This window comes from Melampsora larici-populina (genome assembly GCF_000204055.1).
Source record: "Melampsora larici-populina 98AG31 unplaced genomic scaffold MELLAscaffold_93, whole genome shotgun sequence".
NCBI classification, from domain to species: Eukaryota; Fungi; Basidiomycota; class Pucciniomycetes; order Pucciniales; family Melampsoraceae; genus Melampsora; species Melampsora laricis-populina.
Genome location: NW_006768857.1, coordinates 136,462 through 157,527, shown reverse-complemented (window position 1 = coordinate 157,527; position 21,066 = coordinate 136,462). Strand labels below are relative to the sequence as shown.

At 42.2% G+C, this 21,066-nt stretch overlaps 5 protein-coding genes across 5 annotated transcripts; 3 read left to right on the top strand and 2 right to left on the bottom strand.

Moving 5' to 3' along the window:
• Positions 1 to 958: 958 nt before the first annotated feature.
• MELLADRAFT_113750 (Hypothetical protein) lies at positions 959 to 1,849 on the top strand (the record flags this gene model as incomplete). Its single annotated transcript, XM_007418489.1, has 4 exons — positions 959 to 1,318; positions 1,398 to 1,634; positions 1,695 to 1,734; positions 1,794 to 1,849. 4 exons carry the CDS (start codon positions 959 to 961, stop codon positions 1,847 to 1,849), a joined length of 693 nt encoding a protein of 230 aa, XP_007418551.1.
• Positions 1,850 to 2,624: 775 nt separating this feature from the next.
• Positions 2,625 to 3,895, bottom strand: MELLADRAFT_124015 (uncharacterized protein; the record flags this gene model as incomplete). Its single annotated transcript, XM_007418484.1, has 6 exons — positions 2,625 to 2,934; positions 3,014 to 3,053; positions 3,134 to 3,165; positions 3,226 to 3,316; positions 3,383 to 3,741; positions 3,856 to 3,895. The coding sequence occupies 5 exons, from the start codon at positions 3,702 to 3,704 to the stop codon at positions 2,922 to 2,924; spliced, it is 498 nt and encodes a 165-aa protein (XP_007418546.1).
• Positions 3,896 to 4,211: 316 nt separating this feature from the next.
• Positions 4,212 to 4,833, top strand: MELLADRAFT_113748 (uncharacterized protein; the record flags this gene model as incomplete). Its single annotated transcript, XM_007418490.1, has 2 exons — positions 4,212 to 4,437; positions 4,637 to 4,833. The coding sequence occupies 2 exons, from the start codon at positions 4,212 to 4,214 to the stop codon at positions 4,831 to 4,833; spliced, it is 423 nt and encodes a 140-aa protein (XP_007418552.1).
• Positions 4,834 to 16,475: 11,642 nt separating this feature from the next.
• On the bottom strand, positions 16,476 to 16,929 carry MELLADRAFT_96097 (uncharacterized protein; the record flags this gene model as incomplete). The annotated part of the gene is made up of 2 exons (XM_007418479.1): positions 16,476 to 16,588; positions 16,683 to 16,929. 2 exons carry the CDS (start codon positions 16,927 to 16,929, stop codon positions 16,476 to 16,478), a joined length of 360 nt encoding a protein of 119 aa, XP_007418541.1.
• A 1,018-nt stretch (positions 16,930 to 17,947) lies between these two features.
• On the top strand, positions 17,948 to 20,106 carry MELLADRAFT_79736 (uncharacterized protein; the record flags this gene model as incomplete). The annotated part of the gene is made up of 7 exons (XM_007418472.1): positions 17,948 to 18,354; positions 18,452 to 18,531; positions 18,597 to 18,742; positions 18,814 to 18,873; positions 18,990 to 19,086; positions 19,173 to 19,518; positions 19,590 to 20,106. The coding sequence occupies 7 exons, from the start codon at positions 17,948 to 17,950 to the stop codon at positions 19,711 to 19,713; spliced, it is 1,260 nt and encodes a 419-aa protein (XP_007418534.1).
• Between the last annotated feature and the right edge of the window lie 960 nt (positions 20,107 to 21,066).

Here is a 21,066-nt window from a genome sequence, read left to right as displayed (position 1 = left end):
TTCTCACAGGGCTCTGTCAAATTAGAAGCTGAGGGACCACATACGTGTCGACAATTCGCAGCTCGCTCGCTTTCAATACAGTCTGGTAACATCTGATACTTTGATATTGACAATATGTGTCAGCCCTTCACATTGGATCTCTCAACTAGAACCCACTTGCACTAGTTCGCTGAGCAATCACTGATTGCACTCTCTTGGGATATATGCCAATAACTCAAGAAGATGGACAGCCTTCGTTTGCACTAGGTACCAGGAACTCATTGCGAGCGCGATCATCAGCTTCATTTCAATATTTGATTTTATAATGATTCCTAGGGGGTTTGCTTGCGCGCTTCAATAGCGGTGGCTTTAAATTTCACTTTAGCGCTGCTGGCTCTTACGATTGCGATCGCAGCCAATCTCTGACGCTGATTTTCTCCGGATTTCCAGTGCAATCGGGTTTATCAATAAACCCCAGGTGAGTGATGAAGACACAACTGAGGCTTTCGGAAGATAGGGACCCGTCAAATCTCTATATACTCTGGGTGTATGATGACCAAGAGTGACATGGTGCATTCAAGGAGACTTGGATGGACCGATAATCACGCCGTATCCACAGAAATTCCCAACCGCCTCGATCTCTTCTTGACATGCTGCCAGTGATTTTCATCACCCCCAATCAGCGTTTCTGATATTCGAGTTGTTTTCACGGTTTGTTTTCACTTTGTCTCATTTCTGCTCTTGTCCGTTGTTTTATCAAGCACCTATGAATTACCTCTACATACCTCCCCTTCGACATTTGAATCCCCAGTGCTTCATCATCTATCCCCCTCTACCGGTTTGTATCTACTTGCAATTGCATACATACTCGTTGCTACCCTCACATCATCTACCAACCCAAGTCGCGGCTCGATTTTGATACCTGCGCACAGTCTCTATCATCCTTTTACTTTGTTACAGATACGTACTCCCGTGCAAAATGTTCATTCGCTATGGAATCATCCTTTTACCGCTCCTAGCATTCCTTGACGCTTCTGGTTTATCGAAGATGAACGGGGTCATGGAAGAATCGTTGCAACGAAATTCGACCGTTGAAGAAGCTCAATTTTCTCCACGTACTGCCGGTCCTTCTGGAAGGTTGATCAAGCCAGGCGGGGGTTCAGTCTATCAAAACCATGTCAGCAATGTCGGAGCGGTAGAAGTGATTTACATTGGAGTTTCGGATGGATCAAATGAATATGGGGCTCGAACATGCACCATTGATCTTCACCTTGTACCAAGATCAGGCAAAGGGGATCCTCCGAAAGTTTTCAACATTAGCGATCCCTCAGTTACTTCTGTAGGTCACTTGTTTTCCAAATTCTTATATTGGCACAAGTCCAGGATTGATGACCATATCTTTGAAATCATCTCTTTAGTTGGCCTCTGGAATGCGACCTCACGACAGTGGAAGTGATCAACCTATTCGGGCGAGTTTTGTCCCACCTGTGGGTGCCTGTGGTGATTATTGTGAGTACACAGAGCTCAATTCCAATGAAGAATTTGAAGTTTTACATTTGACTGACTGGCGCCACTTATACTCTAGACATGGTAGTCTCAGAGAGGCAATTGTACCAGGCGAGTGTTGTCCCTTTGTCTCATTCAAATATCCCAAGGTATATGAGATATAAACTCTTTGATCATAACTAATTGAAATTTATTTCTTTGAGAAATAGGATATTGTGATACATTTCCAATCAGCGGCTCCGCTCATCAGTCAGTAAATTTTCCGTCTCATCTCTCATTCACACAAAGCTGACAAATTGACCTCACAGCTTTCAAGTGCGCTGGTTCAATCAGAACAACAATTGTAGTCAATGGAACGGCTTAAGACTCAGCCTTGATTACTGTTCAAGGGTCACCCAGATTATATCACCCAAGCTTTCCTTCAAATATATCTACTTCTTTTATTCATCTATGTATTCTGCTATCGTAGTGTCGATCCTGAGTCAAAATCACACATAACCTTAATTCTTAATCCGGCTGTTGAAATCATTTGTCAAGATCAGACTGATATTGATAACCTGAGGTGTAAATGACTAAGAGATCCCTTCTCAACAATGGATTTATTAAGGTATAGTGAAGAACTATGCAGCGTCATAACCAAGCCATAAACCTGGCTCAGAGTGCAACAAAGAAACCTTGTGCACCCTACTTGTAAATCGAAGAAATGATCACTTGATGTAACGAGATTTGACTTTTGGCGCCACACTGAAATGTACTTTATGACACTGTTTCTGAGATTCATAACCAAGCAGGAAACAACGATACTTTGAGTTATGGTGTATCCAAGTTGGACTTGGTCCATTGAGATGGCTTGGGCATCGCAAAGTCTTGCATATAATTTTGTATGGTTTTCCTTGGCTCGAGGCTCTTGATTTGATCGGGCAGGTTAATGATTTCCAGATATATAAGCATGTAGTTGCCAACTTTCAACATCCATCTTGGGATTAATCATACATGTCCCAGAGAGCTGAAGATTGGATAGGCATTGGAATGAAACTGACTCATCGTCTCGTTTCATCGAGCCTTTTGTTTGTTGCTTTCGCTTTTTTAGCAAGCGGCATGCTGACTGATATCAAGCAAGATACGCATTTCAGATTTTTGGATGGTGTATATATCTTCATGTACACAACGCTGAATGAAGAAATTGGTTTACGGACGCTGCAATTGTTGAGAGCAAGAACCTCATAGAGCAAGTATGTTACTAGTAGCTCTTGAATCTCTTCGACAGAATTATAGAAGCAATACATATATTAATAAAGTAGATTGAGAAGTCATGAAAATTCGGGAATGTCCTTTGGGAGGTATTCTTGCACAAATAATGTTTTTATCTTCCAGATAAACCTAGAGTCCAATGTCCCGCTTAGTCCATCCAAGATCATCAATAGTAATCCAATGGGCTACAAGCAACAGCTGGTCACAAAGCGAGATCAAAAGGTCAAATATTGAGGGAATATTACGAGTATAGAACTAAGAAAGAAACGCGACTTACAGACACCTGGAGCCCCAGCTAGCATCTTGACCACAGAATTCTAGACAAATCAAAATTAACGCGAGAAAAAGCTTCAAACAATCAAGACCTGCGAGTCGTAACAGACTAAGAGAAGCTTACGCCGTAGATCTGATTTTCGTGGATTTCCATGCCTGTCAAAGCAGTTATCAGTTAAGAATTATACATCTGCAATTGTTTTTGGGAGTACTCACGATAGTCTCCACAGGTGGAGACTGGAGGTACGAAATTGGTTTGGATATGAGGGTTCCCTTCGCCATTCAACGATCGTAAGCCTCGTGCCAGCTGTGTTTACGTGACCATTCTTTAGGATTTGTTTCGTAGCGTTCACGCGGAGTGCGCGAAATTTACTCACCACCACCTCATATGGACCTGGTTTGAATCCTTTTTCTCGTCTAGGAACCAAGATAACGTCAATTGCGAGACCGAAGGGCGGTGCCGTCAAATCTGCTCGACCAGAACGGGCAGACTCCACGTTGTATATGATTTGGATATCGCCCATCGCTCCGCCTTGGTTAACGAATTGATCACCCTCCCCCGGCATCTTCAGACTTCCGCGAAGTGCGTATGGACTTGTAGGATTTGCAGTCTCGACTTCTTTTGTACCAGGCGCGCCGGTCACAGCATGTAAGCCCAGACAGACAGTCAAGAGCCTTAGGAAGGTATGATGCATCAAGAGATACAATTTCAGACTGATGGGATGTAAGAGACTTTTGCGAATTCGGACAGTGAATCAGTAGCAGAACGAGGATCTGGAAGAATTTGGTGGTATATTCTAGTCAAGTTGATGCGTGGGTTGATGGGCGAGTGAGGCAAGGACTAACCTGCCTTATGTATATCTCAGCTAGAAGCTGAAAGTCCAGTGATTGAGGATACTGCAATCGACATGCTTGGATTATCAGGAGATGGATATCAGAAAGCCATCGAAAATTAAAGTTGCACATACTCCAGTCTGGGGCGGGAAATTACGGCGACCTCTGTCAACGGCAACTTGAGGAGATGGTGCATAGCTTTACTTCACATGTTACGACAAAATGAGTTCAGGAGCTGGTACGATCAATATTTCATAACTCTCCGGACATCCTTGATGAAACGAGGCGATATTTCAAACGAATAGTCAAGCATATTGATCCCGAATATAGCCTGATGGCGCAATCTCCTAGCCCAAAGAAAGGCTAATATGGCACCAGCTATAGTAGGGGCGAGGGCACAGAACATAGACTTTTGCGACATATATTCATCTGATGGCCACCATAGGGAAGAACCTTGGATAATCGCCAATCGGGTCGCTGAAATGGAATTGGAAGACCGAACAACCATCTGCATGACACACCTCGAGGAATCCCACTCAGTTAATCCATTCGATGAAACGCTCCTATTGGCACAAGCTCAGGTGGCTCGGAAAGGTGCGGAATTGCAACGCGCGCATAGCTACTCTTGATCATATCGACCTCTGAACAGATAAAAAGTCATTCCCTGTTGGTGTCCGACTCCCATACGCTATGGGCAGCCTCTACCAAAGTGGTTATCTTTGTGATAAGAGGGCAAGGACCTCCCTCAGCACACACAACTGGGCGAGAAGGTGCATGTAGACTATGCCGATAGGCTTGGCAAAAGTGAACGATAATTGGGAGGTAGACAGAGGCTTGCTACATCATCATGTCTATACACCGGACCAGTGGCTCTTGCCCGGAAGTCGAGCACCCAGCTACAATGCCGCTCAAACACAAGCTCAACTACTATGGACTACGAGGGTGGTACCCTATCTCCCGCCAGGTGCTGTCTATCGTTCAGATTTTTAGCAACAGTGAATTTGCCTGAGAAAGCCCTAGAAAGGCTGATAATCATGGAAAAATCTGTGATTGAATTCTAAACAAATCGCCAAAATAAGGCCATCGTAGGGGCATTTTGATGAAGATCTGTCATAAGTTGGTTAAACTTTATTCTCAAGAGTATGACTGTCTCTACCTTTAAACTTCTATTATGCTTCCCATGCGAGATTTGCTGAGCTCGCGAGTCGCGACCTTATACGCTCCTGAATGCTCTTTTTAAATTTCAAGGTACTGTCATTAATTGATAGCAACCCCGTGAGTGATTGGCAAATTCTTCTTGGTTCTCAATCTACTAGTAAGATTGCATTCTATGCTTCAGTATCCGCAATGCTCTGACAGAAGGTGACTGCGTGCATGTTATCTCATCTTGACAACAGCGGTCTTTCAAGTTTCAACTGACGAAGTGAGAAGGAAAGAAAAAGAAACAGACACATACTTCGTTCTCGAAAAGCTTGTCCAAGTTTTCCCGCCAAATTGCTCGAGTTTTGCGGGAAAACTCGGACAAGCTTTTCGAGAACGACAGTACAGTCAAATCGGAAAAGCTTGACCGATTTTGCCCGCAAAACTCGAGCAATTTGGCGGGGAATTTGTGACAAGCTTTTCTGGTTTGACGGTAAATATGGCCAAATAACCCGCCCAAAATTCACATGAAGTCTCACTGGCAATGTTCTTGATTAAAGTCATTCTGAGAAGGAAATTTGAAGTTCTTCATGATTGACAACTAACTTTTTCTCTTGACTTTGAAATTTTCTAAACACTAACACAAAGTTTGTAATTAATTTTGACATTAAATGATTGCAGCGTTTCATGATAGGAATCATTCAAGCCATGTGATGATTGGAAAAGCTATGTGTCCACTTGAATTGTACCAATACAAACCCTCAAACCATTTTTTTTCATCTGGATTCCGCTGTTTCTTTTGTATGTATTGTCCACTCCGTATCTTTATAATCACAACGAGTATGTTACACGTTCGAGATGATAACAAGATATTCTAATAACTTTTATAAGAATAAATTATTATCAAATCTAGGTAGTCCCGACGTTATGTCCAAGACTACCAGTGTATGGGTTTTGTACGAAAACCCCCTTGTATCTCGATAATCCTTATTTATGGATTAATAAGATACTAGGCCGAGTCTTCCTTTATGCAGTTGTTGGAATTCTTTGGAAAAGTTAATGTCAAACTACTTACAAGGTAAAAGACTCTGGGTTCTCAAGAACACACTCGAGATATTCCAAAGATGGTGATTCAGATCAACCAATCTCTGGTTGAGGTTTTATACACCCACTCTCAAGTCTGGAAGCCTGAGCCTATAAAATCGAAACCCCAAACCTTCTAGGCTTGTGAATTCGCTCATAAACTTTCATAATGTTCTTATTTCAAAGTGTGTTTGTTAAGTTCCTTTAACAAGTTGTTAGCTTTTGACAAGTCCAATTCCGAATAGCTTTTAATATAAAGTTTATACGAATCTGACTTCCATCTCCCAATGTCACATATATCCTTAATTGGTACTCCTAATGCGCATCTCAATGAAGCTCCGCCCACTCTGAAAGAGTGTCCTGATAAACCTGAGAATCCACCTTCTCTCCATGATTTCTGGCAGATTGACGTTATCGTTGCTTTAGATAGTAACTTCCTTGTACCGTCTTCCAGGTAGCTAAATAATGGGTCTCCGTCTTCGCTAGTCTGTGCGATTCTTCTCCTTACAGCTGCGATTGGGCACAGTATGTGATTTAGCTTCTTCAGTTGTAATATTTGAATCTCCCCTGCCTTGGCTGTTTTTGCGCCTCTGAGGTAAATAAAACATTCTTCAATTGTGTCGCCAAAAAATTCTACGTCCTTTCTTTTAATTACTTCCGTCATTTCATTTTTGTCTGAAGTCATCTCACCCATTCGCGCTAGACTCCAGAACGCGCATATTGCTGTATCTAATACCGCCAATTCTCTAGCTCCTCCTTTAGATAGTTCTATTGCCAGATGTAATAAATGATCTAGGTGGACTGGCTTTTTCTCTTCGGTCTTCGGTAATTCGACGTCTAACTTCTTAGATGCTGTCAACATTAATTTGATCGTCTCTTCTTCTACGTTTGGGAATTTCTGATTGTGATATCGGTGCCACGCTCTCAAACCGTAAAGGTATTTCGCAAGAGTAACCGACATGATATCTTCTATTGTTGGGCCGTCCTGGTTCCGACCAGCCCATACGCAGAAGTCATATATATTATCTTCTGATGCCGGTAGGAGAAAATTTGTACCGTCTTCTTTCTTTATAAATTTCAAGAACTTTTTGACTGCCCCATTGTAACTGACAATTGTATTCCATTTCCAACCGTTAAGTAAATGTCGTTGGCGTTTATCGTAAGACCTTATACCATCGCCTCTACTTAGAAAGATTTTTATCTGATTAAGTTCTTTTTCACTTCTTGTCATATTACTTAGAATTTGATGGTAGAGTTATGCGTGTCAATGTGTGCCTGGGTCAATAACGAAAAACTTGGTAGGCACTTTTTTGTAAAAAAGGTTGTCTCTTTCGAAACATCTCTTGGTTATCTCTTTACTTACCGGGGTGGGACGAATCACGGCAAGTTTCAGGTTCATTCATAGGCAAATGTGGCAAGTTCCTTAGGTTCACTTATGTTTGTGCCACCTTGTTACATCTTTATAAATTGAGTAATCACGTCTCAGTGATTGATCGTCTTTTGTAATCTCGTTTCAATTTCAAATTCCCTCGTCTGAACATGAAACATGTCACAAGATGAAGAGATGATAGACAAAACACGGGTTCATAATACAAGCACTCTAGTTAATCTGAGCATATCACTCTTGACAGCAGTAAGGCAAGGGTTAAAACGTAAACGAAGTAGCAATTCACTTTAGGTTCTTCTTTCTGAATAAACCTGGAAATCAACGACGTAGAATTGGGTCATCTGATCCATCATCAATCTTGTCGTTTTGTGTAAAACAATTTATCAAGTCAGTTGGTATAGAGGTTACGACTCTATCTTTTTCGAGTTTGTTATGATCTTCTTTACCTTCCCCTCTTGAGATCCCGTCTGCGTCATTTTTCTTGGAGACCACTCTCTTAGCAACCAGATCTATTTGAAAGTCAATCAGAAGTTTTTGAATTTTCTTCCATTCGGTGTTCACTTCTATATCTCTTGATTTTCTGTTCATAATAGCGTTTTCACTTGTAGTGTTGTCTGTCCAGACGATTAGTGATTTTCCTTCTAAACTTCTTGTAGTGAGAATATGCCATAACCCAATTTGGATGGCCACCGTTTCCAGCCATGCTATGCCCCTCTTTGTTTCTCCTGACGACTCCCATCCCGGTTTGAGTTTCAGCTGGAACCATTCCTTACCTATAAGAACTCCGACTCCATAGGTCGGCGAGGCGTCTCCTACCTAGCCCATATCAATCGGCTCGGAGAATGGTATGAGTCTCGTTTTCTGGAAAATTGAAAGGATCCATCTCCACTCTTCCAAGTCTTTCCTAGCATCTTCTGGTAATAGGCGAGTTGCGAACCTATGAACCCAGCTCTTCATCCAGCGGTAGAGGGATGTAAGACAGCACTTAAGTTGGGGAAGGATCAGGGAGACATGTGTGAGACGTCCTACCAGGACTTCGACTTCGTTGAAAGAGAATCTCTTCATTTCAGACAGGGCTTCGTCGATCTGCAGTCTGCGTTGTTCCAATTTGTGTTTGGGAAGTCTAACTGTCTTGTTGATTCCATTCCAGATAAACCCGATGAACTTTTGTTCGTCTTTGAAGTCTGAGATCTTCTCCTCATTCGTTATTACCCCGAGTTGAATGCTTCTTTTTACTACATCTTCCATTACTAAAGTTGAATCTAGTGCTTTGATGAAAAGGGCATCATCAACCCATCTGAATATTTCCATTAGTTGAAATTCATGCTTCATGATTAACTTCCAGCCATCTGCTGCTCGGCCAAAAGAGCCACATCCTCCTACTCCACCAAAACCTATCCTGGTGTCGTAATAGATGCGTCCATCAGGGCCTAAGATCATCATGTACTGTCTTTGGTAAAGCATTGTTGGGATCTGGCGATAAGCCTTTTCCCAGTCGAAAATGGCGCATAGAAAGGGAACCGTAATCCTTCTAAAAAATAGGGAGACCTTCGCGAAGTCGTCCCACGTGGTAATGAAGTCGTCTGCGTCTACGAATGAGTTGACGGATGGGATATCTTGATTGTTTCTTGGAAACGATAAGTCATTGATTGGGCATATGGAACCATCACCATTCACAACAGCACCCATAGGGTTAGTCCGGAAAAAACCACACCTGTTGTGGACTTCTTCATGTGTGAAAGGGCCGAAGACTCTTCCGAGAGCAATCTCCTTCTCCGTGCTCTTCCTGATCTTTTCTTCTGCTAGCTCCGCAGACGAATGGTTTGGCGGCGTGTACCACTTGCTATTGACGAAAAAGTGATGAGGGATGCCTTGGTCAAAACCGTTGGTGAAACCTTCAATGACATCTTTATACTCATCTAGGATGCCTGCCGAGTGGAGAGCTTTTTCCCACTCTGGTATGTTCATTTCGCAGGTTACTGATGTTGGCCATAGATCTTCCGATAACCACCTTATTTTGTCGCTTTGAGTTGATGAACGGGATTCGGTTTCACTCATTGTCATTACTGAAGAGTTGTCTGAGTCTCCACTTGAGTATTGTGGCTCTGTGCTTTTGTGTTCAAACGACCTGGAGGGGTGTGGTATTTCAAAAAACAAAAAGGAAGATGCAAAAGTCCCAACAAAAATTGAAAAAAGCAGAAACAAAGGAATGAGTATCATGGCTTTTTTGTGAGTATCATGGCTTTTCTGTCTTCAAACAAGGTCTTTCTACATGTGGTGGTTTTCTACAGAGTGGATGATAGAGGAAAAAAGTTTTTACGACCTAAAACAGGACTTTAGGTTGAGAGAACAAAGGATGTATGTCTGTTTATGGGATCTAAACCTACATTTTCTTTTCTCTTTCTTTTCCTTTTCCTCTGTATCCTTCTGACTTACTTCCGTCTGGTCTCTTGTAGTTAGGATTAAAGTTCTTTCCCTTGTAGTTACCGTAAGGACTTAAACCTTTTCCTTGTGATCTTTCGTAATTTGATCGTGAAGGACCTGCTACAGAGCTAGCTTGGGCAACACCGCAACCGCTCCCCTCGAAAGAGCGCGCGCGGTGCGCAAGCGGTGCGGTTTGGGCATGCGCTCAAACCACCGCTATCTTGGGCGGAGCCTGCGCACCGCGTTCTGAGCCAGGAAAGCCCTGAGCGGAATGGACCGCTCCGCAACGGGTCGGTCTTGGCCCTGCTCCGCTATATAGCGGAGCCATACCCACCTGTACACAGGCCCAGGTGAACCCTTTGACCACATTCTCCAAACTTCCACCGTACATGAACGATATAGCTCGAAATGGCAACTAGCGCATGGACATCCCTTCGAACAATTGACGATGTCCTGGACACCACCCCCTGGACAATTTCTCGCCACTGGCCGGAATGTGGTTTGTATTTCAGATGTATAAGGTGCGTTGTAGGATTCTCTCTCATCGAAACTCAAGACAAAATCGAACTTTTTGTTAATAACATCCTTTGCAATCCCTTTCATCAGTATGCCTGCCTCCAAAAACAACTCACAAAGCTCGACTCAAGGTACACTCCAGGTCCCAGGTAGGTCATCCGGTAGAAGTCTTTGACCTCCCAGCCCTTCTCGCCTCCAACCCGGTTTCATTGTACCTCCAAAAGATTTGCGAACGTCTTTATCTGTATCATCGAGCACTGGCGATGGATCTCCCGGACCCCTCATCCATCGAACTGCATCACCCCGACCTCCACTTCCGACCAGCAAAAAGAACAGTGCTCCACAGGTCAAACCGGCTTCAAAAGGAAAAGTAAGTTCATGTTCAGCAATCAAAACAAACAGTCGAACTTACAATCAAACTATATTTGTCTCCTAGAATCGATCTTCGGCCAGCAAACGGGCTAGATCATCATCTGCCACTCCATCAGAAGCAGCCTCCCCATTGGCCAAGCGAGTCAGAAAGGATGTAAGTTGCCTTTCTCTATGACATCTCTCCAACTTCTCCTCCTTTTTATCTTTCACAATCCAAAGTGGGGTGGATATTGTCTCAATATCTGCAGTTTCATAGATGGTAGCATTCCGAGATAACAGGATCGAATTTCCAAATGTGGGACCGAACCGTAGTCTTGGTTGTTTTCGTCTATGACTCTACGGTATCAAGGCATTGTTCATTCAATCTTTGCTGATACTTTTTATTAATCTAAATTGCCTTCCTATTAATCTAAATTGCCTTCCTATTAATCTAAATTGCCTTCCCACAATAACTTTATCCATTTCTGTTCATCGTATCATTTAGGTCTATGAGGTCCCAACCGGTGCTGACTTGGATCAAGATTCGGAAGTTGAGATTGTGGGGACCAGCGGCGATCTTGGCTATATGAAAGCTAGGAGTGAAGATGTGAAGTATCTTAAAACATATTTTTTGGATCCCACTATTTCTCGCCCCCCCAAGAGATACCCGTAGCCCGCACTTTTTGGGGCATTACCCGAGGGGCCCGACAGAACCCGAGCACTTATGGCAGTAGCCGGACCTCGGGGGGCTCCTGTCTTGGGCGTCATCCCACGATGATGCCCTCACTCACTCAATGATGCCCTCTTTTGGATCATATTTGATTGTTTTAGCGCCCCTTTGGGACAATCACGGGCAGAAAAAGAACATGAAGAAGGGCTAGCCCAACCACCATGACCTATCTCCTTTCTCTTTGCCTCCCGTTCCCTTTGCTCTCATCCCCTTTTGTTTCTTACTTTAATTTCTCCACTCCGCCTTGTCTTCTTCCGCTTTGAAACCTCCCTGTAATCACCCCCCCACTAATACGATTTACGGATAGTATCAATTTACTCTCAGATACTCTTGTGACCAGCCAAATACCTAAATGGATTTCACATCATCAGAATCAGATGGATATGTGGGTCAATCGGGACAAGATCAGAGAGCTGTAGTGTTTTTTGTCTTTTGCTTTGTTTCTTGTTCAACGACTATGTCGTTTTATCTCTCCTCTCGTGTATGGTGTATGCTATGCTATCCACTTATGCCACCAATAAATAAATGCATAAATATGCCCATTCAAAATTGTCACACACAAAAAAATAAAAAAAAGGAAAAATTGATCTGATAGTCAGAGAGTGAGAAGTTGAAAAAGTTTGAGATAGCGCCCTTGTCGTAGCCCTTTTTCGGAAATAGGGGCTACAAATCCTTCGACGCCCCCCGGGTTTACCCGAGGGGGGCGCCGGATATCGGATAGGGGGCTAGAAATAGTGGTGTCCTATTTTTTTCCTCCTCAAGTATGTATCTCGTTTTTTGTAATATTTTCAATTCCTTTTTGTTTTACAACATGGCTAACATACACATTTCCTTCACATTTATAATTCATAGGGCCTCAAGTACAAGTGCCAATACTGTCTCAATACCTATTCTGCTGGAAAAACGTCGTATTACGGATTGTGGGGTCATCGTGACGGCAAAGAGAATCGTCCTGTGTGCAAGATGCGTCACAAAGCAATTGCCGCAGGAGTCGTTCTACCGCCGTCTTATGATGAGCAGCTCGAAGCCGAAAAGAAGGACAAGAAGGCAAGTTTAAAATCTTACTTCGCTGGCCCAAAGTTCTCAGCCGACCTGGTCAATATGATCCTGGTCTTGTGGCTGGTTCGCCATGCTCTTCCATGGGCACGCTTTGAGGATCCTGCTCTTTGAGCAGGTTTTCACACCGTCAATCGCGGTGCTACGATTCGATCAAGAACCTGGGCAGCACAGAAATCGGTTATCCTATATTCTGGTTTGCACGACCAGGCTATTAACACGGTTAAAGTAAGTATCTGTACCTTTATAAACTTTTCTCAGTTCTATCCCACCTCAATCTTGTTTGGTATCTGTATCTGATATAAAATTTCTCATTGAAATCGACATAGGTAAATAAGGGCAAGTTTTGTTTGGTACACGATGTATGGACTACCAAGGGCAACCGTTACGCTTTCATTGGAGCCACCGCGAATTATATTGACGACGACTGGAATTACCGATCGACACACCTTACCCTGAAGTTAGTGGCTTGGCATCATTTTGGGGCCCTTCTAGCAAAACCTATTGGGAAATTTCTGATTCGTCACGGGCTTCATAAAAAGATATGTTCTTTTTTTTCTTATATTCCTTTTCCACAATTGTATGTCCTGATGATCATCATTATCTTTTCTTTATTTCTTACATGCTAGCTCAGGTTACCGACAGTGGCGGTAACAACGGACCGATGGCTGCTGAGATGCAGTCGATGTTTGCGGGAGCTGCTGATCCAACCTTCTGGAGTGCCTCTTCGCAACACGTTAAGTGCTACGCCCATAAGCTCAACCTCACGGTTGGACATGGGCTCAAAGTACTTGGCCAGAAGGTAAGTGTTGCAAAGCCTGGCATCCCTCACGGTCACAGTCTTCCTATCCCAGCTCTGGAGGCAAATGATGGCGAAGATGAGGTGGATATCCATAACGCCGAATCAGATGAAGACAACGACGAGAATCTACCTGAGAAACCAGATGGAGTAGATGAGGACGATACTAACCAGGAAATGCAGATTCATGGTGAAGTATGTGAAAAGGACGACGTGGTTGCTCTTGCCCTTGCCAAGGTGAGTTCTTGATTTTTACCTCTCTCTGTCTCTCTTTCTCGTTCTTTCATCTCTTCTTTATACTTGCTAATCAGCCTTTCTATGTACAACCTTTCTGACTGTCTAGGTTGATACAGTGAGTGGGCAGATCACCAGCAGTGCAGCCCGACGAAGCGACTTCAAGACACGTTCGACTCGGTTGGGTTACCAAGGCCGTATGCTCAAACGACCTTGCAAAACTCGGTGGAACAGTCACTACGAGAGTCGCAAGGTGGCTTGCGAGGCACAGGAGGTCGGTCAAGAAAATCGCAAACACAAATCTTTTATAAATCAAAGTTTATACGTTAACTGTCATTGTTTTGTCCTGTCTAGGTAATCAACTCTATGCTTGCTGCGGATCATAAAGCGTGTTTTTTTAAGGGAGTCACCATCTCCCCTGCCGAATGGCATGCAGTGGAACTGGTCAACAAGGTTCTTAAGGTGGGTTTCTCTCTGTTGGTTTTCTCAGCAATTGATATACTAATATAATTGTTATTCATGTAGACCTTTGTTGATGCCACTGCCCGTGTCGAAGGCAATGGACCAACTGGATGTATCCTCTTGCAGGAATACAAACGTGTAATCACTGAGCTGGACAGCCATGCATCCGATGCCTCCGAATTTCAAAGCGTTGTTGCCGCGATCAACGAGATGAAGATATGGCTGGCCAAGTACCAGGAAGAAGCTTTGAACACCGACAGTATTCTTCTCGCCACTGTCCTTAACCCTCGATTCCGCGGGAAATTCTTCTCTGTACATTATCCTGATTTCGAGCTCGCTGCCAACTCGGCAATTGAAACGGCTTTCGATTGTGCCTTGCAAGAAACTGAAAATCAAGAGCCATCCACATCTCCTGATGATGGGAAACCTGACAAGGATCCTGACACATTCGATATCTTTGGATCGTCTAACAATGTGACTGACACATCATCTACCACTGAACTTGAGACGTATTTGCAAGGCAAATACCCAATCTTCAAGGATCAAACACCTCTTGCTTGGTGGAAGGTTTGTCCCACTTGTATATATTCTTTTTCTTTTCCTTTTTTATCTACTCTACCTTGCTCACGACTAACTTTATTTCATAGAAACATGAACACCAGTTTCCGATCCTTGCACAACTGGCACGAGATTACCTTTTGATCTTGGCCACGTCATGTGCATGTGAGCGCACCTTTTCCGCCGCAGCCGATATCTGTACTCCATCACGTGGAAATATGCTTCCAAAGACGATGGAGCGTCTTGTGGGTTCGCAAGCTTGGTTGAAGGAGGGGTTTGTCCCGGGTGGAGATTTTGAGGAGGCTGCACAAGCTCTTCAATTTTATATGGATAGCTTGGTTAAAAAAAAGGATAGCTCGGTTGAAAAAAAGGGCTAATGTCTTGTGTTTTCTTTTTCTTTTATCTATCTTCTATCAACAGATACAAAAATGCCTCGGTTCTTTCTTATTTCTTTTATACTAGCTTCTAACTTTGTTTCTTTCATGAATCAAATATTTCCTACTACTATTTCTCTTTTTTTGATTTCTTTGAAGCCGTAAACACATTTTTTAAGTCCTCTGACGCGCTGTGCGCCGCTATATAGCGATGTGCGCCACTATATAGCGGCTTAGTGCGGTGCGCCGCTATATAGCGCTGTTCGTAGTGGTTTAACCACTACGAACCCCCGAGTGAGAATTGTTTTAAAAAAGAGCGGTTAAGTGTGTAGTGCTTTAGAGCGGCAATTGCGCACCGCACCCAAAATAGTCGAATTTCCTGTTTGTAGCGTAGCGGTTGCGTTGTTGGCTTGGGGTCCCGGTGAGTTCGTATTGATGTCGGAATATGGGTTCCTTCCGGCTTTCAGACCACCTTTTCTGTACGGGTTGTCGTCTAGGTTGAGGTCACCTTGTGCTCTTGCTGAACAGTAGATTTCTTCGACAAGTCCGACTGGTTCTATGGAGGGATTTGGGACACTATCGTTAGGGTTTCTGATTGCGAAGGTAGCCTTCCGTATAGTTAGATCGTAGCGGAAGGCCACGACCCAAGAGCGTTGGTCTTTGAAAATCTTGATAACTTTTCTTCGATGAATTTCTAAATTGTTTGCGAATGCGTTGTATTTGTAGACCTTTCTGCAAGTTTCGACAAGATTGTCAAAGTTTTCTCCCCATTCGAAGCGTGACTGGGACCATTCACCTGGGAATGGGTGACCTCAATATCTTTCGATTTCTTTATTGGATTTTTTGTAGTCCGTATGATTATCCGATGCGGCTTGTTGCCAGTCTTTATTGAAGATGGTTAATGGTAAGGAGCCTTGTAACAACTGCATATTTTTATGGAAAAATAAAGGTAGGCCGAAAGAATTTGCATCCGGTGCTTTCCCTGAGTCGAACTTTAAACCTCCTTCTGACACAATCACTCTCGGGGGGATGATGATTGTATGGTCATTAAAATCGGGCATTGGAGTGTCTTCGCTGAAGGTTAAGTCGATGATTTGTTTGGATTTCTTTTCTAATTCTTCGAGTTCCGCTAACCTGGTTTGTAGCTCATGAAGTTTCTTTTTCCTTTGCTCTTCATTCATTTGAGCTGAGATCTTGTGTATTTTCGGTAAGACCGTGGTTGCTCCGAAGAACTCGCAGTATTCCTTGTCCATACGCAATATCGCGTCTCTCATAGCATCTTTGTTGGGTAAGGGAGCTGTTTCCCATGTATGGGGGGGTAATTTTAGGAATTATATCAGTGAGATTTTCTGTACCCAAGGCTCATGATCGTTGTGAATCGTTATTTGTAGCTTACGATTGCTTTCCGGAATTTCTCCGTTTGTTTTCTTCTTTGATGCATTTTTGTCGTTTGCATTTGTGTCCTCGGGGACTGATGGGTAATTTTAGTTTGTCAATATGGAGCTGGCAATCCAATTCTCATACTGAGTGATGACTTTGTAAGCTAGAGTGTTGCTTACTGGTTTCTTTTTCTTTTTCCTTGTTCTTTGACGCTTCTGCCATTTGATCCTTTGGTGCTTTTGGATCTTTGTCTAAATTTTTGGAAAAAGTTTTCAGAACAAGTTTTATTTGTATTGTTAGCGTGATGATTGAATTTACTAGGTGGGAAAGCAAAACATTGCTTACCTTGGCCTCTGTTGAGGTAACTAGAAATCAAACTTTGCTTATTGTACTTCGTCCCTGATGATTCTGTGTTGTCATTTAGGGCAGGATTTCCATTGGCTTTTGATGCATCGCTGGGTGCATTGTTGGCCGTTTGGTCAAGGTTTTTGTTTCCGTTGTTTCCTTCTGTTTGAGAGTTTGCGGATGTTTCTGCCGATGGAGTTAGGCTGCTGATTCTAGCAGTGGCTGCTGAGATAGCTTCAGTTGACATTTTTGGATTGTTCGATCGATTTGATTTTCGTAAGTTTTCTTTTGGTTGTTAAAAATGGAAATTCACAAGCTAAGGGAGCGGTAGAACGGTGATGACAGATAGGGGAAATATTCGACGAAAAAGGAGATGAGGACAAAAAATTTGAACAAGAGAAAAAAGGTTATTGATGATAACCGACGGGAATGGATACGCTTCTTTGAACACTATACACACAAACAATGACAACACTCTCTTTCTTTTTAAGTAAAAGTTTTCGATAAATCTATATCACTTATTTCTTAAATTGTCGACAGGCAATTTTAGAGCTGAAACTTATGATATTGCTTAAAGCTGATTTTTCGATAACTGAAGTTGGATAACAAAGATAACGGGAGGAAAAACGGATGAGGGAAAGTAATTTCTTGATCTCATCCGTGGCCTCTTTAATAACATCACTATCATCTTGGTCTGTAACCAAGGTATGTTGTTTCTAACTAGTTCACGGTGAACCCTTAGATGGGTAATGACTATTTCACTTACGCATTTGACCAGCCTGGTCGAATTTGGGAAAAACCCTTGGTTATGACTATGTCATGATACAGATGGTTTCGTTATTGGCGAGGCACATGTAGGATGTGTTATCCCGGAAGTAGCGGCCTCTGCCTCTGTCGTGCCTCCTCCGGTAAACTACCATAATTTTTAAATATGTATTTCGGCATTCTAAGCGGTTTATACAATACAGTTTACCAATCGTTCAGTATGTCTAATACCAAATTGTGGGAAAGACTTCAATCGATCGATTGAAGCTTGGTTCTTCAAAACTCTCCCACATTTTATTTCCTTCTTCTTTATAAATAACTTTCTTTTTTTCTTTCTTATCTCTTACTACATATATGATATATGTTAATCAACTTATCCTTATTTAAGTGAACTGTTTAGCCTCATCTTTCTTTATTCTGTGGATCTAAATTACATAACTTATCTGTTTACATTCAAAAGCCCAGTTATCATTTTTTTCCTTAGACAGGATAAGGACAGGATGCCATATGTGACAGTAACGCCAGGAGTCGACCTATACTACGAATTAAGAAAAACTATATCTCAGAACCCTTCAGAAAAACCTTGGTTACTTAGCCTTCATCCAGTCTTTCTCGATCTAACCTTTGCTTCACCTTATATTGAAGGTAAAGGTGATTTACTCGAACGTTTCAATATCCTCTTAATCGATTTTCGTTGTCATGGTCGTACGATTTCAAAAGTTTCTCCTTCTTGTGACATCTGGACTCTCGCCACCGATTTGGCGATTGCACTCGATAAACTTATGATCGGTCCGGTTCATATCTTGGCGGGTGATAGTCTGAGTACTGAAATATCGATGAGGTTTGCTGGGTTATTTCCTGAACTGGTATCATCGATTTGTATGTGCGCCATGCCACCTGAAACCGAGTAAGTCATGGTCTCTACATTTTTATGATTTGAGCGTTTTGTGAAACATCTTACATATTTTCATGAGGCTTACCCGATCACTATGTTTTTCGAATAGGCAAGGTTTCATTCAGACTGCTTTTTATACGATGTTATGGGCATGGGTCAATCCCGAGTTTCCAGAAGACTGGGAATCATGTAAGCCTCTTGGCTAGTTAGATGTAATATTTATCTCTGACTTCGCAAGAGTTTGCTTCAAACAGCTGTCTTAGCCACCCAATGGTGGCTTTACGGACCTAAGGCACATCAAGATCTAGATGTCTTGGATAGCTGGGCTGGAACTATGATCAGGCGTTACCCACCTTGTAAAGCAGTAAAATCATTGGGGAGTTGTATCGCTTATACTGAGGTGCGTGATATCACTTCATTTCATCCAAATGATCATTTATACTAATCAATCCTTTTTGAAACCTTCACCAGCGTGAGCCGCCCCCGCAGAGTCTCTATAAATTGATTCGAGCGCCGATATTAGCTCTTCATGTGAGCATTTTCTCTTATAAGAATTTCCTCGTGATCATGTTTTTTGGCTTCTATGCATTGCGACATTCTAGCGCAAAATGACAATGAACTAAGAATTTTTTTGACGATGTTATAAGGGTGACTTTGAGAATATATATGATGTAACGAGAGCTCGAGCACGATTCAATGAGCTTACCAATGCAGGTCCTGGAAGTAAATTTACAGTATTGACAGGTTAGCCCTTTTAAAGTCTGAGTCCCATCACCTGACGCGAAGAGGAGCATACGATTCAGCTGTCTAATCATTTTTGTGCATATCAGGCACGCCGCTTTCGGCTTACGATGCGAATCCCAAGATCGTAAAAGCGAATTACTACCCATGGATTGATGCCCAATTAGCAGCTTCACCTAAAGTCCCTCCAAGAGTTCGACCGAATTTCGTGGCTGCTTTACAACTTCTGTCAGAATTATATCATGACCCTACTATAGCCAAACGAGATCCATACACTTCAGAGAGTTTTTATGGTTTGTCCGAGGAGAAAATCAAATCAAATACTGAGCGATTAGAGTACTTAAGTGAAGTAGAGAAGACAAAATTCTCATTCTTGGGTGGAAATGCTCCAGAACGTTGGACAGGAGCCTCGTTTGAAGAAATGCATCCTTGGAGGTGTGTGGTGTTCATGTTTCTTGCTATGTTTCCTTCACATGACTGACTGAAATTGAGTGTTTAAAAACCAGGTTTTCAAAAAGGTTCAGAACCGACAAAGGATCAGATAGCGTTGTAGATGTTGCCGGAGAGATTATGTTAGCTATCACTGAATCAACACTTGACGAAAACGACGATGATGACGCAAGTGAATGAACAACCAATTTCTTGAGTTTCGTTTTTATGGTTTTCTGAGGCTTCTAGCCATCTACAATATTTCAGATCAAACTATATTAATGACTTCGTGTGTTAGTAACTTTCATATATATATCATCAAGCGGAACATGCAGATAAAAGTGACTCAAACTCAAGGGATCTTCTCCCATACCTGACTTATATATTTGGATTTTCTGTTTACACTTGATGTCTTGGATTCCTTGCTTTTTTTTGTTTTCTACTCATGGAATTTTTTTCTCATTCTTCAAAGGATTAAGTTATTGTTTCGTCTAACTTTTTTGTTCAAAGCGTAGTGATTTTGAAAGTATATATATCTTATTCTTACAAAACTACTGGATTTTATTCAAGCAATGTAACTTCTAACTTTCAATTATATCTCTTGGCAACATACGTTTTCCTCACATTCCAAGTTCTTTCTCATGTCAAGCTGTGTCCAATCACAAGATGGCAATAAGTCCGAGGGAATAGACTAGTTAGTAACTAGTAGAGATGATGATCTCATGAATGACCATAGGTCAATACCCGAACCGCTCCGCAATAGATAGCGGATGCGGAGCGGTTTCGTAGCGTTTTTTTGGTGCGCCACGCACTCCGCCATTCATAGCGGAGCCTGCGCACCGCACTCCAGGGCCGAGGTTTGTCATAGCGGAGCAATTGCTGCGCAACCCGGCCCTGGAGGTATTGCTCCGCTATATAGCGCAGCAAATCGACCGGGTACAGGGTTTCCCAGTGGGACATATGTATGTACCCAAAGACTAACTTGTAATATATATAACCACCTTCAGACAACTAATTACATGTACATAAAGCTTACAAAACATATGTAACTTGTAATAAATCATATATACATCTTAATTACATATACATATACATTTGAAATGATATGTAATATGTAAGCAAATATCAATTACACCTCATAACTCAGTGTCAAGAGTTAAAAAGCTTATATTACATATTACACATAACATGTATATGTAATTAAGTATTATTAGTAATAATCCCAAATAATAATAATAATCAAACCCTAAACCAAAGTAGGGAGGTAAACAAATCTCACTACAGTTAGGTTTGGAGAGGAGAGTATATAAACCCCTCCTCTCTCAGCCTTGAGAGATTTCCCCCAAGCTTTTATTACACAATACTTTTAAGAACAATTAACAGTTCTACTGAAGTAATTATCAAGAGTCTTATAAATATAAGACTAGTGATAACTTCACTACTTTAATCTGTTCCCTGATTAAAAGTAAGTAATATCCTTCAACTTTCCCAGGGTCCTCTACTTTCTCCAAGTAGAACTATCATAGGTTGGTGACCATATAACAACCCAAGGTT